At 38.4% G+C, this 26,514-nt stretch overlaps 2 protein-coding genes and 1 long non-coding RNA gene across 4 annotated transcripts; 1 reads left to right on the top strand and 2 right to left on the bottom strand.

The window, feature by feature from the left end:
- Positions 1-150: 150 nt before the first annotated feature.
- LOC144045640 (serine/threonine-protein phosphatase PP1-beta catalytic subunit-like) lies at positions 151-9,234 on the bottom strand. The gene is made up of 8 exons (XM_077559960.1): positions 9,128-9,234; positions 7,292-7,423; positions 3,350-3,580; positions 3,174-3,278; positions 2,969-3,040; positions 1,844-1,995; positions 1,593-1,727; positions 151-1,330 (listed from the first exon to the last, which is right to left on the bottom strand). The coding sequence occupies exons 1-8, from the start codon at positions 9,177-9,179 to the stop codon at positions 1,226-1,228; spliced, it is 984 nt and encodes a 327-aa protein (XP_077416086.1). The 5' UTR covers positions 9,180-9,234; the 3' UTR covers positions 151-1,225.
- LOC144045656 (uncharacterized) lies at positions 8,878-13,254 on the top strand. Its single transcript, XR_013291991.1, has 3 exons — positions 8,878-9,230; positions 10,559-10,692; positions 12,624-13,254. It is a non-coding gene; the product is annotated as an uncharacterized LOC144045656 (long non-coding RNA).
- Positions 9,885-26,152, bottom strand: plb1 (phospholipase B1). Of its 2 annotated transcripts, XM_077559958.1 has the most exons (42): positions 26,084-26,152; positions 25,584-25,650; positions 25,422-25,485; positions 25,265-25,299; positions 24,468-24,531; positions 24,351-24,399; positions 24,189-24,254; positions 23,932-23,985; positions 23,751-23,803; positions 23,296-23,356; positions 23,113-23,211; positions 22,993-23,037; positions 22,691-22,744; positions 22,536-22,607; positions 22,128-22,188; positions 21,993-22,051; positions 21,696-21,763; positions 21,589-21,632; positions 21,360-21,468; positions 21,159-21,210; positions 20,651-20,731; positions 18,879-18,944; positions 18,690-18,790; positions 17,482-17,563; positions 17,192-17,296; positions 17,016-17,111; positions 16,881-16,952; positions 15,881-15,958; positions 15,598-15,658; positions 15,481-15,539; positions 15,334-15,401; positions 14,892-14,935; positions 14,707-14,806; positions 14,565-14,616; positions 13,658-13,744; positions 13,007-13,072; positions 12,837-12,931; positions 12,670-12,751; positions 12,129-12,233; positions 11,223-11,318; positions 10,989-11,063; positions 9,885-10,704 (listed from the first exon to the last, which is right to left on the bottom strand). In XM_077559958.1, the coding sequence occupies exons 2-42, from the start codon at positions 25,636-25,638 to the stop codon at positions 10,495-10,497; spliced, it is 3,045 nt and encodes a 1,014-aa protein (XP_077416084.1). In that variant the 5' UTR covers positions 25,639-25,650; positions 26,084-26,152; the 3' UTR covers positions 9,885-10,494. The 2 variants fall into 2 exon arrangements, with proteins under 2 accessions (XP_077416084.1, XP_077416085.1); XM_077559959.1 differs by lacking the exon at positions 26,084-26,152 and having other exon boundaries at positions 22,993-23,034; positions 25,584-25,716.
- Positions 26,153-26,514: the final 362 nt, after the last annotated feature.

Here is a 26,514-nt window from a genome sequence, read left to right as displayed (position 1 = left end):
AAGCTACTTCCGGTACGGAGGTTTAAACACTGCCCCCTTCGTCCAGAGGTTGTATGACATCGGCAGCGCCATTTAAGATGTACGGATCAGATGTACAAAATATCAAAATAATAATAATAATAAAAAAAGGAGAAACCACAAGTAACAACATTGAGTTTCCATCCATTTATTGACTTTCAAACTTGTACAAATTGCAAAACTGGGTTAACACCTCACTCATTTCATGTTGTCATCGTTATTAGGAAATAAATTAAAAAGTAAAGCGTGTGAATAGAGGAAAAACAAAAACAACCACAGATAGTAGAATGCCCCAAAGAGCAGAGATATACTTGTAGTACACTGCATCTAACACCAGGTGGCGTCACAATCACAATAGCGATACCAAGTCAGGTGCCAGCCTCTGCCCACTCCGCCAGTCATCATACTCCAAAAAAGATGGGAGGACGAGGCGTGGGATGGATGGCCAATACTTTGGCTTGGAAGCTTCCAAAAGACGCCATTTTGTGCCATCACGTATGATTCATTTGACCATTTAATATTCTGCTTAAACACTGACAGGAATCCACAAGCTGGTTGAAGCACTTATCATAGAAAAATCATGGACATGCCACACACGCTATTCAAAATAATCAAGTAAAAATACTGACCATCAGTGAAAAAGTCAATGAATTTGTTAACAAGTCATGTTTTTACCATAAAAATAAAAAAAAGGATTATGAGCGGGGAAATGATCCTGATATGACAAACAATAAATACATTGGAACCTCCGCAATTGACTACAACTTGAATTTGGATCTTTTTGTGACCGACTATAGACTGTTCAAAGGTCGAGTTACGTGTGTTATGTTTGAAGGTTTTAACGTGACGTCGGAGGTTCCACATTTGAAAAATGGAGGCACGGTGGAATCCATGTTTGTTGGACGGGAAGTACAACCTTTGCTAAATACCGGTCCCTTCACATTCTTTGCGACTTACCAGGGGGACGTCGCGCGTCGCTAGCGGTTCAAATAGATGTAGTGGAACACACGTGTACATACTGCGGCACGTTCACGCGCTTAACGGGAGACGTTCACTCAGCAAAACGACACCAATTCCACTTTGTATGTCTTTCAAGAAAATAAAAAATATGGATTTTATATTGTTTGGTGAGAGTGTGTGTCGCATTACTGTGTGTGTGTGTGTGTGGGGGGGGGGGGGGGGGGGGGGGTGTTACAAGGCTGCACGTTCACCTCTTCTTGGGGGCCTGAGTGGTGCGGGAAGGTGTGACAGGCCGACCGGAATTGACCCCCCCATACTGATATTTGGCCTTCTTCTCTGAGGGCTTTAAGATCTTCAAACAAGAAAAAAATAACAATCACATATTATGAACATGACAGTGCAGTGTGTGTGTGTGTTTGTTTGTTTTTGCTACATTATAAGGCCCATATTCCCGGTTTAACTAGCATTGTGGGACCGAAGTGTCCTTTAAGTCAAGACCTCTTTTTGAGAGTCAAGAATGTAGGTTTGAATTGGGGTAAGGGGCTAGGAAATGCATTATGTCAATGTGGTCCCCACTAATATAGTAAGACAAACGTGCGTGTGTGTGTGTGTACCTGGAAGGAGCACATGAGCGATTCGTCCACGCTCATCATGCCGCCGGCGTTGTCGAACTCCCCGCAGTAGTTGGGCGCCGAAAACAGTGTGACCAGTTGGCGTTTGGCAAAGAACTCGTAGCCGTCCTCCACAACCTGCCGGAGGAGACGCGAGCGCCAGCGCGCGGCCGGCGTCAGTCCCGACACCTACGACACGGAGGCGGCGGCCCGCGGCGAAGGCGCTAAACCGCAGCCGGGCCGGCGGCGCTCACCTGGTGGGCTCTGCAGATGAGATCCAAGTCGTGGCGGTTGAGGAACTTGCTGACCACGTCGGCGCCGAAGGTGAAGGAGACCCCGCGGTCGTTCTCGCCCCAGCCTTGCACGTCCTTGTCCGGGTCGGACCAAAGTAGGTCGCAGAGCAGGCCTGGGGACCGGAAAACACACATTCGAACACCCCCAAAAAATTTTGGTTTGTTTTTTCCCCCTCCAATTTGATTCATTTAAATGTTGCGTTATAAAGCATTACTTTTTATTAAAGGTGCAGTGTGTTTAAAAAGGTCATATTAAAGCGTTTTCTACATCATGCATGCTCCACCAATGCCCAGATGAGTACAAAGAGCCCTGACTGTTTTACTCTGACTGCACCTATCAGCTTTTATCTTCCCTTTATAGTAAAGTGTGCGGACCCTGCACACTCCACAGTTTGTTTGAGGTGGGGAGGGGTGAAGTGGCGGAGTGGACGTGTGGCGTTGCGCTAGCATTAGCTAGCGTACGACGCTGCCCGCATGAGCTGCCAACTTTCCACATTGTCAGTTATTTTGTACTTTTGTATTCGTATTCGGGGGATTGATGTTGTTTTACCGGTTTGGTCAAAAGTAAAATAACAGATGTTTGCAAATCTTATTCTCTTAATCTGCGATTGGCTGGCAAGCAGTTCAGGGTGTACGAAGCCAGCTGGGATAGGCTCCAGCACCCCAGTGACCCTTGTGAGGACAAGCGGATAAGAAAATGGATGGATTGATGCAAATCTGATTTTGATTAAACACAGGAGATAATCATCAGTCTTCTTTCATGAAGGACTACAGAAATGAACAATTACTGTTGATAAGCTGAAATGACAGGATTTGGACAATTTGAAATTTTAAAAAATGGCTCCAAACAATTATGGGATTATTAAAATATTTGTCGATTCATTTTGACAACTGTACAGTATATTTGTGTCTTAATAAACTGTAAATAATGATTATTAAAATGTGGAAAATATTCACTTTTATCAATTTATTAGGTTTGCGTTTCTCTCGACATTCAAGAAAAGTCTGAAGGATTTTGGAAACGGCCATAAAAAAAAAAAAAGGGTTGAGAGTAATTTGGTCTCCAAATGAGACGCGCCAACCAACCTGTGTCGGGCACATCGGTTGGCCTCATAATCCTGCGAATCTGCTCCATTGACTGCAAATCCGGGGAAAGTCCTGGAAGGTCCACAACAAACCAAAATGTCAGTTTTGTTCTCTCCACGTTTGTCACTTTCCTGACAGTCGATCAATTTGGCTTCATTTGACTTGCGCGGTCGCGCCCGTCCGCCCGTCTGCCAACTCAACCGACCTCCGTGGCAGCAGAAGATCTTCTCGTCGATGATGGCGGCGATGGGCAGGCAGTTGAAGCAATCCGTGAAGGTCTTCCACAGCTTGATGTTGAACCTGCGCTTACCTGCGCGAGGAGCAAAATTGTTAATTTTCGCGCCAGCGCGGCGAGATCGGACATATTTGGCGGGAACGCACACTCGTCGTAGAAGCCGTAGATGCGGTTGATGGAGGCGCATTCGTGGTTGCCCCTCAGCAGGAAGAAGTTCTCGGGGTACTTGATCTTGTAGGCCAGCAGCAGGCAGATGGTCTCCAGCGACTGCTTGCCGCGGTCCACGTAGTCGCCGAGGAACAGGTAGTTGGCCTCCGGCGGGAAGCCGCCGTACTCGAAGAGACGCAGCAGATCCGTGTACTGCCCGTGGATGTCACCTGCCGGCAGAATGGGACACGTTTGAACCGGCACATTTGGAAGTTTTCTGCCGTATTTGGACACAAAAAAGGGAAATGGGCGCTTTGCTGGGCCCTCGTTCTTTTTTTTTTTTTAATATTCCAAGTAAGAGTTGCTCTCATTCCGACTAAACTGTCCACGCCGAAGGTCGGCACGGTAATAACAGGCTGAGTTGCGGTCGACACGCGTGCCAGGGCCTTTTCCGGCAAACCATCGAGTCGTGCCACCGATCCACCCCAAAAAAATAACTAATGACAGGCCTGGTGTCACCGTGACTGCATACGGATCCCGATGGTCAAAATGGCGACTCGCGTGACTTCTTCTCTGACGCGGCGCCCGGCGATGTCGCGGTGACTAAAGCGAAAAACCGCCGCTGGCACCGAAACGAGACATGACTGTAACGCAGCGTCTCGATTTTGCCTTTTGCCGTATTGAGCATAAAAGCACAGCAAGTGCAAATGAATGATTGCAGTCTTGGATGTTTGTTTTGATGCCAAATTGTGCAAATGAATGATTGAGGAAGTGTTAAAAGAATGTTTTGTTTTTGCTTCGCCTCGAAATTGACGTTGTGGCGGCGGATAACCACACAAGCGTAATAACAAGGAATGGGAGCAGCTGGAGCTCAAGGGTAGCTTGATCAATTTCAAAGTCCAACGGGTTTAATTTCGCTAGTGCTGTCACTAGCGAATATTTTTAGAATCAATTAATCTACTGATTATTCAATCGATTAATCGGATTCATTCAAATTTTGCATTAAAGTGTATTACAAAAGCATTTGCACCCTGATTACTGTTTATTAACCAGTGATTGAGTGTTTATTTCGTACTTCCTATTCGTAAGCATTCAGCTATTCACATTCAGCTTTCAGCATTCCCACGCAATTTCTGCAGAAATTGCACTTACTGGTAGTCTAGTTTCAGGATAATTTTCCTTTTGCTTATAGATAATTAAAATATTCGAAGCAAGTTAGAATTAAAAAAAAAATTTTTTTTTTGTATTTTTATATGTATTTATTAGTAGGGGTGGGAATCTTTGAATGTCTTGATTCGATTCCGATTTTTGGGTGTGCGATTCGATTCAGGGCGATTTTTGATTCGAAATGATTTGATTGACTGATAAATTTCTTCAATTTATAGATGTGCAAGGAATCGTAATGTTCTACTCCAGTCTGACTCACTAATGATGCTAATCAGTGCGCTACTCGTGGCACTTTTGTCACTCAAAAGAACGGCTCCACGCTGCAAGAAAACAACTTTTATTGGAATAACTTGATGGTGACTTTTTTCCCTTCTACTCTCTAATGTGGCTACAACTTAGCAGTGTATTAGACCGCGTGGAACCACACTGCCCCCCCCCCAGTAGCCAAATCGGATACAACATGAACAGCGCTCCCAATAAAGGCACACATAAACAAAGGGAAGATAGCATAAAATAATTTAAATAAAATCGATTTTGGGACATTTAAAATCTGATTCTGAATCGTACTAAATGAGAATCGATTTTTTGGCACACCCTTATTTATTAGTGCTGTCACTATCTAATTTTTAGAATCATAAATCGATTAATCAATTCATCGGATTCATTTTAACTCTGACTGCCAAAAACGTTAAATAACGTTTAGTAAAATCCTATGGAGGAGTGCCAAAGACGTTAAAAGACGTTTGTTTCAAAACAGAGGTGAAACTAACCATTTTCTATTGTTGATTACTGAAAAACGGAATAAGGTAGAAACAAACTTTTTTTTCTGATGAAAGATGAGAGTCCAATCTTTCATTTGGTAGTCTGTGTGTTTCCATAGTCCAAACACATAATTTTCTGTGGACCTTGAAAGATCAGTCAAAAATGCTTAAATCGGCTGGCACCCACGGCATCCCTTTTCTGAAAACGTCTGGCAGTCAAAGAGTTAATTTTGCATCAAAGTGTATTACAAAAAAACATTTTCCACCTGATTACTATTTTTTTTAAGACTGGTGTTTATTTTGTACTTTGTATTGTGATTTAAAAAAAAAAAAAGGGGGGGTGGGGTTGACGTACCATGTTACCGGTTCGGTTATTATTTTCCAAAGTAAAAACAGATGTTTGCAAATGTCTTATTTTGATCAGTCTTCTTTCATGAAGGACTACAGAAACCCGCGAACAATCATAAGAGTATTTTGACCCTTTTAAATAGAAAAAAAAAAAAGTCTGGAATGCACGGCACGCTTGAGTGCCTCTGTCGGATGTATGGAATGACGATAAGAACATTGTATGCATTCCGCTGCGTTCCTCAGCAAGCACAGAGTGACCCAGGCGGGCGTTCTGTGATGCAGTGTGGTTATATAAGACAACTCCGAGCTGCAGCACAAGAAATAGACTGTGTGTGTGTGTGTGTGTGTGTGCGTGCGTGCGTGCGTGTGTGTACAGAGTGGGAGTTCCCCAGTGGCGCAGCCCTCAAGACTTACAATGCTGCTTTCTGCCGGAGCAGCACACCAACATCCAAGTCGTCTCGCTTCTCGCTATTTGTGGGGAGATTCGCATAAAGCCAGCTCTGTCATTCCCAAAGTGTGGTACGGGGACCACAAGTGGTACGCGGGCTTTCTCTCGTGGTACGCAAAACAAAATGGCGGAAAAAGCTTCGCGATTGCTACAGTACCTAAATGATACGAAGTGTCCCGACTAAAACCTCATCACTGTTTTGTTGGTTCCGCTATCGTGATTGCGCAACGTTGCCACAAGATTCGTTCCGTATATATATTTTTCTTAAATAATGTTAATTTATTTTGAGATTTAAGACTATTTACAATCAGAAAATCCTGCTTATCACATGTTAACATTTTTTAAGACTTTTAAAAGAACGATTTGGGACATTTTTAAAGCCAATTAAGACCTCCTTTTTTTTTTTAAATCCAAGAATTCAATACCTTTTAAAGACGTTGTACTTTTGAAACCCTGAGAAAAAAAACAGTATTAATTTTATATTAACTCATTCACTCCCAGCCATTTTCACTGAAGCAACCCCCTTTGCTCCCGGACTGTTTTACTGGATTTTGACAGGCTCACAGAATATTGTGTTCTATCGTTTTAAAAACATTAGTTTCTTCTTTCAACATGAAAAAAAAGTATATTTCTATCTGTTTCCATTTTGCAGCAATTATCATTACAATATAGCTAAGTTTCATCATTATTCACAAATCTCTTTAGAACTGTGAAAAAATCAGCTTGTTTGCAACATGGCCTGGTTGATCTCATATACTCTGCTGCCACCTGCTGGCCGTTTTTGTAATAACTACCATTTCTTTGCCCGTTCTCTGCAATTCACAGGCTGCATCAAAGCCTTCTGTATGCTCTAGCATAAATAAAAAAAAAAGCGTATACATACAGCTTTGGGACACTTAAAACATTTAAAATAGAACGTATTTATACGTTTTTGTGAGCAAATGAGTTGATTAACCTCACTGAATAATTTATAATATTTAAAAAATTTGACATATTTATTTTTGTAATGGAATTAAACATACAAAATTATTATTTTACATAAAGTACTTTTTTTTTTTTTTTTAACCTGGCCCCTCTGTCCATTTTAAAAAAACTCATCCAACGTTTCGCCCGCTCACGTGCTAATTGTACAGCGCCGGCAGAGGCCTGCCGCCGCTATCTGTCGGACGCTTGAGAGCAGACAAAAATGGAGGGGAGGGGCGAGACGGAACACTGACCGCAGATCTTGAGGGGAGCCTCCAGCTCCAGCAGGATGGGCTGGCTGAGGAAGATCTCGCGGGATTTGATGCACAGGCCCCGCACCTCCGCCTCCGTCATCTGCACGATCTTGCCAGGGCGACATCCTCTCACTGGAGAACACACGCACACACACACACGCACACACACACACACACACACACACACACACACACACACACACACACACACACACACACACACACACACATTTGACCTCCATTGTTGCAAGATAAAAATGAATTGACAGTTTTACCCAACTCACAACACGAATCAAATGTGACTGCGCAACATTTTTTTTGTTACTGTTGCCTCCATAGAAACAGAACTCACGTTCCTGACAACCAACACTTACAGATCATAAACAACATGGGAGTCTTTTTTTTTTGCCGCCTATGTTCATTCATCACAGCAGCGGCACGGAGAAATAAATCACATTCAAGTGTGCCAAGGACATTTTATACGATGCCAAACGCAGCTTGGTGCACTCTCGGCAAAAAAAAAAAATGACAGTTGGGAACAGCAAGGCTCTTTTTCTCTGTTAAGAACATGAAATGATGATACTAATCATACCTCTACCTTTTTTTTTTTAACACCCCTTCTTCACACAATCCATACACACACACAAAAAAAAAGCCTGGTTATTGCTCACATTGTACTTTCTTACTTATTTCATATTTGCTCTACTGCAAAAACTGCAATACATTCACTACTTTACGGTCACCTTGTCACTATTTAGCCTACAATCTTATTTCATTCTGTTGATCTTACTGCTTGGTCTTATTTTTTTTCCAGCGCTTCATGATGCTTCATTTCACCATCACGAGCCCAATCTTTCGGAATTCTGTTGCTAACACCGGTGAAGCCATGACACTACATTATCTCGGATGACCCAAAAATGGTCACTTATTGCACAACCGGTTTACAGGAGTAACGTTAAATGAGGTTGTTTAATGAGAAAAACAAAGTGTCATAAATTGCTTTTATGAAAAACGACGAGGCTATTAAATTCATTTCCAATGATTTTAATCGTTGACATAGTCGTGACTAGTCGATTGACCATAATCTCTTTGAACATGTGCTGTGTTCTTTTATGTTCTTTTATGTTCCAAAGTAGATATTTCGCTAGTTTTGTGGTTGGGCTGGTAATACCGATATAGCAGCTTATCTTCGGTTGAAAAACCAAAATGAAAATTTGGTCAAAAGGTGCAGAAAGGGGTGTAGGCGAAGCAGGAACCGGTCACGGCAAAATAGCGCTAGAGTTGAATATCCACTAGTTTTCTAGTCTTCTTTCATGTGTTTATGCGTGTTGGTATCAGTTGGTAATTTTTGGTTAAACAAACGGTTTCATTGACTGGATGACTACAAATGTCTTTATGTTCAGTATGTTCAAACTACTGCTTTTGAAAGCTACCGACGCAAGAGGAAAAAAAGTAACACCAGCTAAACCAAGTTGGAGTTGTTGGACGTTTCCACATAAACGTAGCTGCCACTCCTACTCGCAACAACGTAACATCCAACATTCGTCATTTTAGTCATATTAATAACGTGATACATAAGAGCGAAAGTGGGCTTGAACGTCGTAAAGTACACGACGAAGCTAAGGGTTGGTGAATGTAGGCGTTCACCGCCCGACTGTTTATAAACACTGAGGGGCTCCAGATAGCGACAAGCTAACAAGCTAGCCCCGCTGCTATTTTGGCGACGTAAAAACGCCGCGGCTGCTCGGGAGGTTTCAGGAACAAACCCGCGGGGAAGGTGACGCAAACCGGGGCGGCGAATTCGCGAGGGCTCGGTGTGTGTGTGTTTCTACTCACCTTCTAGAAGGCGAGAGATGAGGCTATCCACGTTCAATTCGCCCTCCGCCATCTTCACGCTCTGATGGGAGTACTGTAGTACTGGACTAGAGAGCAAGAAGCAGTACGTCTGGGGTACACTCGGGGGCGCTATTTTCACCGGATGAGGCAACGCACCTACAACTTTATTGATACGTCAATTTTTGCTTTTAAAAGACTTTCATTTAAATACATGCTAATGTATAATCATTACCTATGCAATAATTTAAACGGCAAAATTTTCTTTTAAGAGACTTAAAAAAAATGCTACTGTATAATCATTAGCTATGTAATAATTGTACGTAGTAGTATATTTATTATGAATCAAGGCTGAATATGTACATTATAAAATGAACCTAAAGCCATGGCTCTCTGTCAACGTAAAAATCAGGATTGAAGGGGTTTGACATTCTATAATGTTGAGCAAAATCTAGGGTTAGCAGAAATATTGCACTTCCTGCTTTCAAAGTTTCAGTCTTCGTATTTAATCAAATTTGTGCCAAACTGTGTGACCATCCCCAAATAAGCAGGAGGAAGGGAAAAAAAACTTACTCTCATAACAATTGAAGTTTAACCAACTATTGACGGTGTCATTTGTATCTTGCTTTTAATTGGGAAAAAAAACATATTTCATTATTTAAAATGAATACAAAGCAAGTGCATAAATTGGAATTGACGACAAAAATATGGAATTACATTAAAAAAAATTGTTTTATTACAATTACTTTCTAGTAGAACAAAACATGTAACAAAATGTTCATTTCAAAGACAAGTGCAAAACTATTACTTAACAAAAATAAAATGAAATCATAACAAAATCATACAAACAGCGAAATAAAATGAAATAAATGACTAAAACAAATAATCCATATTCATTCAAATATTTATGTCACCGAGCTGTTAGACCTGCTACAACATTTAAATAATTGAAATTTAAATAAAATTTACACCGTAAATTGTAGTACACGTTTTCAAAAGAAAAAATCTGCCTTAAAGGCACCCCCCCCCCAAAAAAAAATATATATATTAATTGAAAAATAATAATTAAAACAAAAAAAAAGAAGTATGGGCTCAAGTGCCAGCCACATTTGATGGAATCAAAAATGGAGAGATCGTAAAATCTAAATATGTGAGCTCAATTTTCTATCCAACACATTTCATTTTAATTCATTGACCAATTATTTAACAAAATAAACATTTGCAAAATGCATATGTAATGGTTTTATTAACAACAAATCAATGAACCAGTTATTTAATCAGATAAATGAATACAACTTAAACTAAAAATTTACTAATTTTAACGGGTGAAATGGCTCAATTATGCTACACATAGTTTGCCGAGCCCTACTTTAAAACAAAGAGGCCTTCATCTGCACTGCGGTCATGCTCCTCTTGTTCTTCTTGGCTCTGCAGGAGAGCACCAGCCAGGTGAGGGCCCAGCCCAGCAGGAGGCCGGAGACGGCGAGCACCGCCGTCAGCCATACCGGGACACCCTCGGGGTTCTGCGTTGATGGCCGACTGGCTGCACTCTTCACCTTTGTGAAGATGTAAGGATGCTCCTGCAATGTGCAAGAGACCGACATTGTAGTATGCACCGTGGAAATGAAAACTTTTTTTTTTCCCCCACTTCAGTTGTCACATTAATTGTGGAAAAGTTTTGAAATTATTTATCTTGGTCTATTTTTTCATTTCAAACATTTTATTGATTTATAAAAGGAAAAAAAGACAATATAGTATAAAGCAATATTAAAGAAGACGAGTCATGTACCACAAAAACCTGGCATTTGAACAGGGGTGTGTAGACTTTTTAAATCAAAGCCATAAAAGCGTAGGAGTTTCTTACCTCCGTGGGACACTTGATGCCATCTCTGCTACTTGTGAAATTGTTGTACGTCTGCTTTTTGCCCACGGGCTCTAACTGGGGAGAAACCAGTACTTTTCCATTAACCAGAATATTTAAATTTTATCCGCATTTCTACTTAACTACAGAGTAGTGTGAATACTGTTAGCACTTTTGCTTTTATTCTCTAGCAGGTTAGCTTCCTTTTCCATTGAAATCAGGTGTCACCTCACTCACCATGTTATTCCACGTGGCCACGGCCATGACTGCATGTCCCCGTTCGCTGAAGTGGAAACAGTCCTCGGTGAAGTAGGTGGTGTCGGGACGGCCGTCCTGAACAGTTGAGAGCAAATGAGAGGAAGCCATATTCACAAAGAATTGGAGTTTGTTTTGCACCCCCAATGAAACTTTAAATAATTCATGCAAAAAAAAAAAAAAAAAAAAAACATGTACAAAATGTATATAGATGTAGTAAAGTGATTTCTAAAAGTCTTGCTTAGCTTTATTGGAAGCATTTTGTTGATATGCTTCCCTTATTTTTTTTTGTTCTCACCAATATATTTTAAATTATAATCATTATGCTCAAGTTGTGCTTCTCACCCTGTCTCAGGGAAGAGAAAAAAGTTAGCTACAGTGTACATGATTTAGCAAAAAATTACACCATCAAGCTAATTGCTATAACCATGCTAAGCTAAGATCTCTTCTATTTTTCCATTTAAAAAAATATATATATTTTTTTTCAGCCGTAATGGACACATGTCACAAAAAAAACAACACAAACTCTTACTCTTGCCATAAAAATACATTTTTAAAAACAAGGGGGAAAACAAAAAGTTCTAACTTCTTGACCAGTTAGCATAACAGCTAACGAGAGCTAGCACAGCCTCGAGCAGAAACTCCCTATTACGTACCTCGCTCTGTCTCCTTTTTTTTTTACACGTCAACCAGAGGTTAAAAAAAAAAAAAGCCTATTTTGGCAAAGTAATGAACAGAAAATACAGATATCTGTTTTTAAATATAGGGAGTAAAAGTAACAAGTCACCAGAAAAAAAAAATCTAAAGTTCATGTACCTGAAAAATCTACTTTTGGTCAAATTTACTGTGATGGAATTAGTCATCAATAAGTGTGTGGAGGCGACTTACAGCATTCAGTGGGATAATGGAGTTTTTGAAGAAGGGCTGCACCACCACGGCAAAGTCTTCCCTGTCGTCATAGCGACTGCTGTATGCCACTCTCTCCGTCTCAATCTGGAGGAGAAAAGACAAACCATGTTTTCTCGCCAAATTTCCTTTATCCATTTGATATATTTCTTGTCCTCATTACGGTCAGGAATGCATCAATATGGTGAATATCAAATGTTTTCTTGCTGAATTGTGATTTCATTTCGGCACGCTGGAAAAAAATGTAAACATTGGATGAACTTTAAGCAAACTCAAGTAATCCATCACAACTATTATTTGAGCTTTGAATTTAGGGAACGTGAATATTTTAATTTTGGACAACTTAATTATTTACATTAGTCAAAGCTTTAAAAAAAAAAAAACATGACGAGTTCTTTAAAAGATTCATCCAATCTTTCATTTTTTTCAATGCATTTCTAGATTATGAGGTACAATGCAATCTTCTCCTATCCCCAGAGTCCAAAATGGGTCATTCATCATTTGTGAATCACAAATGACAAACCTGCACTTCTCGATTGATTCTTTTGGCTTCAGCCAGCTCCAGAGAATCATCTCCTGGTAGTAAGAAGCACGGGCATGCCAATCTGAAGACGAAGAATGGAAACAACACGCACGCTTAGCCCAATACTTTTAATATACAAGACGGAGCAGTTGATCTGACGAGCGTACGGTTGTATCACGTTGCACCCGAGACTGTCCCTCTTGACCCGACGCAGGCCTTCGATCTGCAGGATCTCCACAATGTTGACGATAGTCCTGGGAACCTAAAGGGGTATGCACACTATTGTTAGCTACGTTATATTTTTAGCATAGCATGTTGATTTAGCATCTTAGCTCACCTCTTCGTACAACATGTCCAAGCTGGTCATCAAGTGATGGCTGAAGTTCTGAGGCGACAACGAGGCCTGTGGATAAGACTTTTGTTTACTGGAATGGTCTTGGTGAAGCAGCATTTGGCACACCCTGTTCCGAGAACTATCTGTAAGCAATTCTGTGTTTATCCAAGATAAATAATGTACCACCATCCAAAATGATTTTTTTTTAAATGCATTTATAGAGCACATCTTGGCCACCAGGGGGCACTAGAATGTTTACATAATAAATACACAAATAAGACGTGTCTTCTAATCGAAGGAATATGCCGTGTTTTCTAGTCTTCACAACAATAAACTAGCTCCTTATGGTATGTTGAATGGAGATGGAGAATGAAAGTGAAGAGGAGAAGGACGACGGCAGGGTGGGGCGGTTGTTTTGAAGGCGACAGAACAGAAGCATTCAAGTGGACGCTGTCTGCTCACGTCGCACTAGCACAATCAAAACATTGGAGGCCAACGAGTCACAAAAGAGCCATTATTCCGATCGGGTGCTTCAGTGAGCGATATCATCTCACAGCACCGATGAGCTGTGGAAATAAAAAGGAGGGGGACTGTCGGGGAAGGAGAGGGTCATGTACTTCCTGTGATGACTTCTGTTTCAAAAAGAGAACTCACCCGGTCGTTGCAGAATTGACACAAGTCATTGCCGCCAATGAAGAGAGTCACCAGTTTCCAGTCGTTGGCAAAATCCACTTTGTGGTTCTATAAGAAAAAGGAAAAAAAAGTTATATTTTTAAATATAGATTTTCTTAAATATTATAACCCAAGAACCCTTTTCTTCTTTGGAAAATTATGAAGTATACATTAAATGACTGCTATAAGTTCACTGAACACCAAAATAAATGTTTTTTCAATATTTTTTTCAATTTATTCCCTAATTTATTATTAGGGCGAAATTTGACCCTTTGGGATTTAGGGGTTCTCATTTCGAAAAATCAGAATAACAAAAACTGTCAGTAAACTATTTAGAATTTAAGAAAATAATCAATCAAATACACAGCTACATTGAACAATATATATTTTTTGTTTTATTTGTTGCATTTTAGCCATCTTGTCACCACCACTCTGGCTCATGTAAGTGCAATATTCATCCACTAGATGGCCCCATGCAGGGGTCAGAAGTGGCACTCTGGACTTTTGAAGTTAAATTTGTAAAAAAAAAAAAAAAAAAGGTCGTTGTTATTTGAGTGGCAGAATTTATAGGGGCCAAATTTGACCCCGTGGGTTCTCCAGGGTTAAATAAATAAAGACAGATTTTATTTTTATAAAATGTTGAATATCAATTTTATCAATATAAAAATTATAATCTAAATATTCATCTAAAAACTTTATTATATGTGTTTAATATTTGAATTGATTTTTTTAATTGAATATTTTAAAAATATATATATATTTTTTAAGTATTAATCTCCATTATCATTGTGTTGTGATTTTAAAAAAAATCACATTTTAATAAATATCTGAAAAACGTATTTACCTACTACTGTATACTGTATATTTTACTACGTAATATCAAACTCACAGTGTCGTTTTTCATCACTTCAATCAGGCGTCTGACTTGTCCTGGAATTCCCCTGCATTTAAGACACTTTTTTAAAAATTTTATTACAATGTGTGTGTGCAATGCATAAATGAATAAACAAACAAACAAAAGCTAAACTCACGCGACTTTGGCTCCTGATACGGACATGTTGAAGCCGCTCTTCTTCTTCCCTTGACCTTTTGACGCTCCTTTAAGGTCTGGATTGAACTTCCTGAGGATGTCTTGAGGGACAAAAGTGCAACAAGGGCATCTGGTTTTCCTAGCGGTGTCATTGTTGGATCTTAAAGCAGGGTTAAGGTATCTTACTGGCTAACGTGGTAACAGTATCCAGGCTTTTATCACCTCCGATGCTGTGGAGGAAGAAGAAAAAAAGTAAATTAAAGCTGCCAGCAACGCTGAACAGATGTGAGATCTATATATTTATGACAGTAGGGGGCGCCCTTCACTAAAAAAAAAATTCTGTCAAAAAATATTCAGAAAAACAGGCTGAAAAAAAATATTCAGAAAAACAGAAGGAAAAAAATATTCAGAAAAACAGGGAAAAAAATATTTGTAAAAAAAAAACAGGGAAAAAATATTTGTAAAAAAAACAGTTTCAGAGGTAGAATTTTCCATCTTAGGACAACTGCAAATAGACAAAATGGCTGTTTCAAAGTAAAATGGCATGGAAGTATTACGATTTTAAACTCTTAACAAACATGCCTACCAAATTTAGGTTTGTAAATGAAACAGCAACATTAAGTCTCACCTCCATGACACTCCTCTATATTCAGTTGTGAGCTGCAGTAGATTCTTTGCCTTAGCACCAAAGCCGGCCTAAAACACACACATAAAAAAAAAAAAAAGTTTTGACATTTTAAATGGTTTGTTTGGTCATCCTCATGAGCAAACTTACTGTTATGGAGTCCCCCAAAGCAGCCACTACCTTGATGTCAGCCGGCCGGACCCTATGAGCTAACACAAGAGCACAATTTGACATGCTGCAGACCATGTCGAGACTCGGGGTTGGTACCTGAAGTGGGCGCCGAGTCAGACGGTCCCGTGTTAGGACACAAGAAGTCGCTACCCCAGTTCTACAAAACAACACAGCACTTTTTGAACATTTTAGACCTTATTGGAGGGAGGTGGAAGATTGGGTAGGGAGGATTATTATTATTTTTTGTATCATATAACAATTAAAATTAAGATTGTTTAAAATAAATAAATAAACGTATGGCCAGCATGAAGCTCAGCGAGTTAAGCAGATCATTTAAAACATTAGATTGAATGTAAATAAAGAAAAGAAAAAAACATACATTAACAGGTGCAGGAGTTGGCGGAGGTCCTGGAAATGTGTAGTTGCTGTTAACAGCCGTTCTAAAGAAGGGTGCCGTCTAAAAATGGTGAAAGAAAAGACATTAAAATCATAAAAGTATTGAGATTGGCCACAATATTAAGTATTAGTGTTAGCATATCCAATCATGTATATTTCCTCAAATAGTGTCATTATTAACTCATTCACTGCCATTGACGGCTATAGACACAAATTCATATAAACTATTTCTATGAGTTTAACATTTTTTCTACTTTTAACAAGAGTATGTAAACTTAGAAAAAAAAATATTGTACATTTAGAACAGATATAAAATGTGCGATTAATCGGGAGTTAACTATTGAAGTCATGCAATTGATTACGATTAAAAATTGTAATTGCCTGACGCAATCAAAAACATTTTTTTTTAATTCGGGGCATCAGGCCAATAAAATTTTCAATCGTAATTAATCGCATGACTTCACTAGTTGACTCACGATTAATCACAAATTTTATATCCGTTCTAAATGTACAATAAAAAAATCTAGGTTTTCATACTTTTGTTAACAAAAGTGGAAAAAATGTTAGATAGAAATAGTTAATATTAATTTTTTACGTTTATAGCCGTCAATGGCAGTGAATGAATAAAAAGAAAAAGAAAAGATTATTACAAATTTAGGACGTCAGGCGATTGACGTTTTCAATCGTAATTAATCACATTACTTCACTAGTTAACTCACGATTAATCAAAAAATTTATATCTGTTCTAAATGTACAATTTAAAAAAATCTAGGTTTTCATACTCTTGTTAACAAAAGTGGAAACAAATCTTAAACTAATAGAAAAAGCTAAAATTAATTTTCGACGTCTATAGCCGTCAATGGCAGTGAATGAGTTAAAAAAAAAAACTCGCCTTGAATAGTCTGATAGTTTGCAATAATACTGAGAATGTATCCTTTGTAGCACTCATGTTAATAAATAAATAAATAAACATATGTTATTACCACAGAGGGACACTTGAGATCAATCCCGGCCATGAAGTCTTGTGTAAAAGTCTTGTTTCCCACCGGCTCGAGCTGCATGAAACAACGGTGACTGAAAATGAAACAAAATCAAATGTAATCAACTCAAAATCCTACCATGTTGTTCCAGAGGGCTCGCGCCATCAGCACGTGAGCTTTCTGGCTCAGGTGAAAACAGTCGGGTGAAAAGAACGAGCGGTCGGGCTTCCCGTCCTGAAAAGCAAAAAAAAAAAAGCATTGGGGATTATGATTATGATCATGAATAATGTTATGACAGCAGTGACAGTTCCTACTGGCAAGGTGGGAAGGAAAACTTCCCTGAAGAAAGGCTGCAGGACGACGGTGAAGTTGTCGTGGGTGTCGTAGCGCCCCGAGTCAACCAACTGTCGCATTGCATGCTGGGAAAAGGCACAGAGGACCGTTTACATTAACCTTTTTTTTTTCTCACGGTTCTTAGCTTAAATATTTGTTTGAAGGTTGTTTTTTTAACCCCCCCACCCCCACCCCCACCCCCCCCCCCAAAAAAAAAGGGGGAAGTCCAAGTACCAATGAGATTCTCTGGCACATTGCGTCCAGTACTGACCTGATAAGCTCTGTTGAATTCTTCCGTCTTTTGAAGTTCCAATGAGCCATCTTTTGGCTTCAATACGCACGGGCAAACTATCCTGAAAACACAACAAAACCCTCCGAGATCTCAGCAAATCTCTCGGTTAAGCTCAGCGAGTATCTTAAATGTTTAATTCCGTGAGTGTTTTGCTTTTTCCTAGGATTTCTAGGACCTAGGACCCCGCCACAGTCTTTGTGGGACTGGCTTATAAGCAATAATTCCTAAAACAGTTTTTTAGCACTATGAGTGCAAAAACATGGAGGAAAAAAGAGATCACTGTAAAAAAAATGCATTTCATTAAAAGTTGTTTTTAGCTGTACAAGGGGAAAAAATTATAGAATGAATATACATGTAAATCAGTCTAACAGACTTCTTTTTTTTTTTTTTTTTTTTTACATTTCTTTAGCTGTATAAAGAGCATTACATTGGTCAGATTTCCATCCAAATGTTTCGATTTTTTTGGGTGTGAATTTTGTGAAAATGCGCAAAACGGACATGCGACTTATGCCGATTTCCATCCGCTCTTCTTTCGCGAATATGCGCCGCAAGATGACGTTGTAGTGACGGAACTTTGGGACAATGGGGAGTTCCAGGTAGGAATGTTGGTTTTGACGGACTGAACGGAAGTAGTTTGTCTTGTTGGCTTCCCTCCCGCATGTAAGTGATGTGTGTCGTTACATTGAGAGCTGATGTTAATAAAGCCATCTAAAATTGCATTAATGCTTTTTTTCCTTTAATGAATTATTAAAAAAAATTGTGGTTCTTCATCTCTCCAAACATATCTTACTTTATCATCCGCCATTTATTGTGACTACAAACATGCGTGTGACGTAGAATCGGTCAAAACGTGCGACGTATATCCGGTCTTGTAGTCGCCAAAATGCGCATTTTCCTTTTTTGCCGATACGCTTCAAAAATCACCCCCTCCAAGCGTAAAAACTTTTAGGGTGAATTTTTTTTCTTTTTCACAATTCTTGAAAATTCAAATAAAAATAGCTGGATGGAAACCCACCCATTGTTGTAAAAAACAACATTTTTTTCATATTTTCATAGATATATGATATATATATAGTATATATACAGTATCATAATTGTTTCTACTTTGTGTTAGTGTATGAGAGGATCAGATATGTTTCAAAATATAAACAAATATCTCTTTAAATCAATCAAACTTCAACACTGACCTGACAAACCAGGTGGGGCATCCCAACGTATTATCTTTATGCATGTCACGCAGCGGTATAATGTCCAACAGCTCCACCAGGTTGACGAGCGCACGTGGCACCTGAAAGGTCATAAAATGGCGCTTTAAACTCGCCAGTGGGTGATAATGACGTTTGTGTGTGTTGTTGTGTTGTGTTGACTAGTTGTACCTCTTTGTGGAGTATGTCCAGAGCTCGACGGATGCGTTCGGCCACATTTCTGGGTGAGAAGTTCACCTGTGATGGGGGAAGCACATGGGTTGCCATGGGTTGTCAGGGGCCTCTCATACAGACCATTGAAATGCTGTTATATATACACACACTTCTGAAATTTAAGTAGTTTGTGAGAACGTAGCAGTAGTGTGTATGAGAGCATTTAGTGCACAAGAGCGTTTCATTAGTGAGTCAGTTGTAAGCAAAAACATTTTAGTAGTGTATGAGAGCGACTCAGTTGTGTGTGAGAGCATTTCAGTCTTGCATGAGAGCTTTCTGTAATGTGTGAGAGTGTTTCAGTAGTGTGTGTGTTTCAGTTGTAAGCAAAAACATTTTAGTAGTGCATGAGCGCAACTCAGTTATGTGTGAGAGCGTTTCAGTAGTGTGTGTGAGTGTTTCAGTTGTAAGCAAAAACATTTTAGTAGTGTATGAGAGCAACTCAGTTGTGTGAGAGAGCATTTCAGTAATGACGAGAGCTTTCTGTATTGCGTGAGAGTGTTTCAGTGGCGTGTGTGTGTGTGTTTCAGTTGTAAGCAAAAACATTTTAGCAGTGACTGTGAGACCATTTCAGTTGTGTGAAAACATTTCAGTAGTGTGTGTGAGTGTTTCAGTTGTAAGCAAAAACATTTTAGTAGTGTATGAGAGCAACTCAGTTGTGTGAGAGAGCATTTCAGTAATGACGAGAGCTTTCTGTATTGCGTGAGAGTGTTTCAGTGGCGTGTGTGTGTGTTTCAGTTGTAAGCAAAAACATTTTAGCAGTGACTGTGAGACCATTTCAGTTGTGTGAAAACATTTCAGTAGTGTGTGTGAGTGTTTCAGTTGTAAGCAAAAACATTTTAGTAGCGTATGAGAGCAACTCAGTTGTGTGAGAGAGCATTTCAGTAATCACGAGAGCTTTCTGTATTGTGTGAGAGTGTTTCAGTGGTGTGTGTGTGTTTCAGTTGTAAGCAAAAACATTTTAGCAGTGACTGTGAGACCGTTTCAGTTGTGTGAAAACATTTCAGTAGTGTGTGTGAGTGTTTCAGTTGTAAGCAAAAACATTTTAGTAGTGTACGAGAGCAACTCAGTTGTGTGAGAGAGCATTTCAGTAATCACGAGAGCTTTCTGTATTGTGTGAGAGTGTTTCAGTGGTGTGTGTGTGTGTTTCAGTTGTAAGCGAAAACATTTTAGTAGTGACTGTGAGACCGTTTCAGTTGTGTGAAAACATTTCAGTAGTGTGTGTGAGTGTTTCAGTTGTAAGCAAAAATATTTTAGTAGTGTATGAGAGTAACTCAGTTGTGTGTGAGAGCATTTCAGTAGTGTGTGTGTGTTTCAGTTGTAAGCAAAAACATTTTAGTAGTGTATGAGAGCAACTCAGTTGTGTGTGAGTGTTTCAGTTGTAGGCAAAACATTTTAGTAGTGTATGAGAGCAACTCAGTTGTGTGAAAGAGCATTTCAGTAGTGTATGAGATCTTTCTGTATTGTGTGAGTTTTTCAGTAGTGTGTGTGTCAGTTGTAAGCAAAAAAACATGTTAATAGTGTGTGAGAGCATTTCAGTAGTGGTAATGAGAGCTTTTCAGTATTGTGTGAGAGGTCTAGTAATTATGACCTCATTTCAGTGGTGTTTTGAGTAGTGTGTGTGGGAGTATTTCCGTCATGTGTGTGTGAGGGGTAGAGCAATTATGAAATACAGAATGTGATGTGATGGCCCCTCATACACACAATTTTGTAAAGTATATATGAATACTCACAGTGTCTGAGCAGAAGTCGCATATGTCATTGCCCCCGATAAACATGGTGATCACTTTCCAGTCATTGTAGAAATCGATTCTCTGCACTCAACAACAAGAAATGAGAGTTAAATATGAGAGCACTAAAGTAATTGTACACTCTCACACTTAGAAAGCATTACTTTACGCCATATATTCAACATGTAACTGAAAGTTGTGGTTTGTTTATAATGAATAACTAAACTTTTAAATGAAGTCCTATGTAACATGGGTTCATGATTGTGTACATGCAAGATGTATGGTGTTGATTCCTTATGAGCCTGTTTTAGGGCTTTGACGCCATCTTGTGGCATCTTTATGCAACACTCCTGTAAATTATTTTAAAGTATTTAGTTAGGGAAAATAAAATTTTCAAGTATACAATAATATACATCACAGGAAATTATTTTTAAATATACAATAATTATACAGCTCCTTTATTGGTTCCTATTAATTTGCGTAGCAGGTGTACGTGATCAGTTAATATTACCGTGTCGTTTTTCATGATGTCCACTAAGGCGCGCACTTGTTCAACGACATCACTGTAAACACAAAATAGCTTCATTGCAAATATACAATATAATGAGAAATACAGTAAGTCCTGCAAATGATTTTATTTTTTATTTTTAAGAAAAAATATATACTGTAGTTTTATGAATGTATACAGTATATTTGAGTGAGACATACGGACCCACTTTTGGCTCCGGCCACGGCCTGGTTGAGGAAGGCTGCGGGCAAGTCCTGCTTGCCGATTCCCTGAGAGAAGCCAGTCAGGGAGGGGTTGAATTCCCTCAGGATGTCTGCACAATATATATATATATATTTATATATATATATATATAATAATGCATATTATCAAAAAACAAAGTGAAAATTGTCCGAATTCGAATTAAAAAGAAGTCCGCAACAGAGTTACGTACTTGGCAGGGTGGTGACCGTGGTAATGTTTTCATCACCTCCAATGCTGGGGCAAAAAATGAGACAATTATGCTTTAAATTAAAGATGAAATGTAATACCTGGTCTTACCTCCAGGATAGTCCTCTGTATTCATTGATGACCAGCAGAAGGTTGTCTGCGGCTACACCATTCCCTGCCTACACAAATGTTATAATAATAAAAAAAAAAAAAAAACATGCACAAATAAATCAATATATTGATCATACCAAAATTGAAGGACATTTTATTCCACCACAATACATTCAATTTAATTATATTAGTATTTCAAAAATAAAAAGATATATTTTGTAAAATAATTGGAAAAGATTTGTTTAGCAATATTTTGGAAATATTTATTGGATTTTGGGTGCTAGTCGCTAAACTTACTGTCATAGAGTCGCCGACTGCAGCCACCACTTTCACGTCAGCTGGTCTGAGCTCATGAACTAAACGACAGTCAAATGATCTTCAAATCTCATTGTTTGTGAAATACATACATTTCTGTAAAATATTTTTTGGTACCTGAGTTTGGTGTTGTTGGAGACGGTCGGCGGTCCTTGCAGGGGATCTCAGTGCCCATGACCTACAAAACATTTAGTCCAGAGGCATCAATTTGCGCGAGACATTTATTTTTCACAAGCAAATTAATATTAGAGACACAGCAACCACAAAAAAAAAAAAAAAAAAGATATTGTATTTTCATATCGTATTTATTTACGCTTACCAAATTACATTTAAATTGATGAAGGGGTAATTTGCAAAAATGTCCATTTATTAATGAAAACTACAATACAATTTTTTTTTTATTAATTTAAAATTAATTAAATACCACTTTGAATTCAAATCAATCATAATAACAAATAATAATCTTCTGTCATCATTATGGATCATTATTATTGATATACGTTTTTATCAAAGTTCAATAATTACCGTATCTGTTTGCCACATAGCTCTGCTGCTGCCTTTGGGGGAGTTCACCGCTGTCCTTAAGAAGGGTCGCTCCTGAGAAATATAACGTGGGAAAGTCATGTGACATTTTAGTCCGTCATGGAATGCATTTTATTGATTTTATTTTGTGCCCTCACCTGAGTAGGACATTGGATAGTGACGTCCTGTGTTGGGACAGAAGATGGCTGAAGCTGCAAAAAGGGGATTGATTACACAAAAATCTTTTGAGTATGTCATGTATTTTTCTTCAATAAACAGATAATTTGGTAGCCACGTCTATTATGTATAGACCCACAAAAAAAAAAATCTCATGCCTAAAAAGACATAAGGAATTGAGCTATTTCGGTCTGAAGTAGAACTTTTTTTTTTTTTTTTAACTAGCAAGGTCAACATGATACTGTTTGTCACAACCATAAGCGTGTGCCCACTGTACTGTTACCATTCCTGTCCACAGCAGCAAAGCCAGTTTGCTTGTCGTGTCCTCCTAAATGGAAAGATGCACAATATTTACCTGCATTTGATTTGAATGCATTTGAGACTGGCTCCATTGTGCGTTTACCGGATGCGACGTGTCCTCCAGGATGAGTGGTATCGGCTGCAGCACGGCAGTCACATTCTGATGCCACTTCATGCGTGCCAACACGTTACTTAGGGAATCCTAGTAGTAATAATAAAAAGAAGACCAAATTGATGGGATGTTAGATGTAAAAAGTACACGATTAGGGAATGTTTTTCTTCTTACCTGCATTTTTTGCAAAAGAGTGGCCTCATTTAGTTTGGTATTTTTAGGTCTTGTGCACGTGCTAAAATAAGGCAGATTTTTACTCTCAATAATAGCAATAGAAATAGCAATAGCAATAAATAAAAAAGTAAAAACTTTTTTTTTTAAATAATATTTTTTAAATTTATTTTTAGATTTTTATTTTTGTTTTATTTTTGTTTTATTTATTTTTTGTGCCAAGAAACTCACTTGTCTTTTCAGGTCTTGTGCACGTGCCAAAATGAGGCAGATTTTTACTCTAAAAAATAAAAATAAAAATAAAAATAAAAATAAAAATAAAAATAAAAATAAAAATAAAAATAAAAATAAAAATAAAAATAAAAATAAAAATAAAAATAAAAATAAAAATAAAAATAAAAATATATTTTTAGTTATTTTTTTAATATTTTTTTTTGGGGGGGTGCCAAGAAACTCACTTGTCTTTTGGATTGGAGCTGAAGATCACAACATGAAGTAAAGTCTGATGCAACTGTGAAAAGCAATATTCATGGGGAAGAAAAAAAAACATTATTAAAATGCATGATAATATGCATGACAAATGTATTTATATGGACTAAACAAACAAACAAACAAAAATAATATAATGTAGAACAATACCCGTTCTTGTAATAGCTGCAGAGCAGCTTCAACTTCCCACGCGATGTCATCAACCTGCAGCACAACAACATCAAATTATTTTCAATTTATGTGTGGAACATGAAAAAAAAAACTATTTGTACTGCATTGTAGAGGCAGCCATAAAACTGAATCACTCTTTTGCAAAAGGATAAATACTGTACGGTTGGCTCAATCTAGTTCACAGTGGCTCCATTATTTGTGATATTTTGCTGCCGTTATGAAATAAAGAAGCGTACGTGCGCTGAAGTGGCGCACGTGTGAGGCGTGGAGACAAACAGCAGCACCAACTTCCAGCCTGAAACCTGCAAACACACAAGACATTGAGCATTAATATTAACTTCTGGGATATCAAAAGAGAGGCGGGGTTGTACAAAACAACCCAATTTGGGTTTGTGTACCTGATCTGACAGGATGTGAGAAAGCTCCTCTGCTTCATGCTGCAAACTCCTGCTCAGTTGTTAATTAGAATATTATTTGTGAGCGTGCGTGTGCATGTGTGTGCGTGCACGCGTTACCAGGGTTGCGACGGGCTTTCCACATTCCCAGTGACCACCGCTGGGTTGAACATGGACAGCAGTTCTGTTCATGACACAGCAAATATAATGGACATTTGTTTTTGTGTTTGTAAATTTTGCTTTTATGTGTATATTTCCGTCCAGTGTTTTGTCAAATTTAAATGTATTTTCACTTTGGTGAATTATGTAGTTAAAATTAGGGCACGATATTAGCTATAAAATTAGAGCCGACATTAGCTCTTTTAAAATCGAAAAAAAAGAGGCAGATTTTTGCATCTTTTTGCTCGGGCTGTAATTCATATCTTTATTGCTGCAAGCATTTTTTTTTAATTAATCAGCTGATTAACTGTATGTTTTGTTTTTTTTAACACACGCATTGGAGTGTTTTTTTTTTGGGATGGGGGGGGGGGTAATTTTCTACAGTTTTTTTGACACTTTAAGAAAAAAATAGTTCCAGTATTTCAATTTAAAAAAAATGTGACTTGTTTTTAGCTTTAGTAAATTAACACTTTCCAATGTAATTTCCTTTTTCTTTTGAGTTGTGCATGTTTATTTATTTTTATTCTATTTTAGGATTGTAAATTAACCATTGGCAAGTCAATTTTTGATTGATTTTTTTCATTTGGTTATAAAATGTACATTTGTTTGGGCGTGAAGATGTGTTTTACTTGTAAAGGTTTTAAAAAAAAAAATCTTATTCCATTTTGTTTTTGAATTTAGTTTTCTAATTGTGTTGTTTTCTTTCACTATACATTTCCAATTTTGTAATTGTGGTAGATGTTTTTTTTTCCACTTACCAGCCACTCGACTGACAATCTTTGACGTTACATTCCTACAAATACAAAACCAGGTGCTATAAGTGAGGCTGTTTTTTTTTTTAAAGTAAACAAATGAGTCAGAGTGGTTAAAGAATGACCGAACGCTCATTTAATTATCTTCATTCCGCATGTGTACCTGCCAGAGAGCGACGTGCTCAGCCAATAAAGCCCTGAGACATCAGCAGGTCGGATGGCGTGAACTGGAATGAAAAGGGAGAGCAAAATTGAAGACATTCAAAGTGTTTATAATCTGACCATGGAGGGGGAAAAAAAAGGAAGTTGTGTAATCGCTACCTACCTGAAGAAGCAGTAAATGGGTCAAACAATGCTTGTGGGGAGCATAGAAATGGCATGTGACCGTCTGCCTGTGACACATCATATGCATTTTTATTATTATTATTCTATATACAGAACAGCTAAATAAATACTGCGATTGGCTCTCGCCCAAAGTCAGGCTGAATAGCCTCAAGCACACCTTCGACCCTAATAAGTCATTAGCAGTATTCAAAATGGATGGATAAAGAGAAACATATTTTTTAAATATTTATTTAGTTTTAATCTGAAAAACATTTTTTGTGTGTTCAAGTAACAATAAGAGGTATCAGTATCGGGCCGGTACCGGCCTTATTTGAAGGTATCGGGTACTTGCGGAGGCTGCTGATATCAGCCACCGATACTTTAAAATAGAGTTAGTACCTTCTGATGTGTCTCGCCTGTTACAGTGTCTAAATGGAATAGGAATACAAAATAATGAATTATTGAAACAATTTTTAAAAAAAATTTTTGGGAGTGTCTTACCAGTGAGCAAAAGTGTGGAGCTAATGAGAAGCAGCCGAGTGGGGAGCATAAATGTAGATCCGGACATGATAGCAGACTAAATGATTATCTTCCGCACCGAGTGAGGCCGTTGGCTGCGCCTGCCTTCCTCTTTATAAGCTTGGCCCCTCCCACCCCGCTCCTCAACATGACGGTGAGGGTTCGGTGACACGCTTAAGCATTAATGGCTTGTCGAGGGATGCAGGTGACGTAGTAAGGATGCCAACATGTATACTCAAATACACCACAATGCGTGGTTTACCTAGTGGTTAATTATTACAAACTGTCTGTGACTTAAGTTTTTACACCAAATGGCAACTAAAAAAAAAACAAACACACACAAAAACTATAACTTAAACACGAGCTAACTTGCTCATTGTAGGGGATTGATTTGCATATTTATTTATATTTGT

Source organism: Vanacampus margaritifer, chromosome 1 (genome assembly GCF_051991255.1).
Source record: "Vanacampus margaritifer isolate UIUO_Vmar chromosome 1, RoL_Vmar_1.0, whole genome shotgun sequence".
In the NCBI taxonomy this organism is placed as follows: domain Eukaryota; kingdom Metazoa; phylum Chordata; class Actinopteri; order Syngnathiformes; family Syngnathidae; genus Vanacampus; species Vanacampus margaritifer.
This window is presented reverse-complemented; position numbering and strand designations above follow the sequence as displayed.

Bases quoted from the DNA above. Each gene is read 5' to 3' on its own strand.
- LOC144045640 (XM_077559960.1), bottom strand. From the start codon at position 9,179: ATGGCGGAGGGCGAATTGAACGTGGATAGCCTCATCTCTCGCCTTCTA. The intron at 3,041-3,173 runs GTCGGTTGAGTT...TGGACCTTCCAG, and splicing joins GATCTTCTGCTGCCACGGAG to GACTTTCCCCGGATTTGCAG. The intron at 1,996-2,968 runs GTTGGTTGGCGC...TCCGGTCCCCAG, and splicing joins AACCGATGTGCCCGACACAG to GCCTGCTCTGCGACCTACTT.
- plb1 (XM_077559958.1), bottom strand. From the start codon at position 25,638: ATGCCATTTCTATGCTCCCCACAAGCATTGTTTGACCCATTTACTGCT. The intron at 20,732-21,158 runs GTAATATTAACT...TGTTGAGTGCAG, and splicing joins ACATCATGAAAAACGACACG to AGAATCGATTTCTACAATGA. The intron at 17,112-17,191 runs GTAGGAACTGTC...TTTGCTTTTCAG, and splicing joins TTTTCCTTCCCACCTTGCCA to GACGGGAAGCCCGACCGCTC.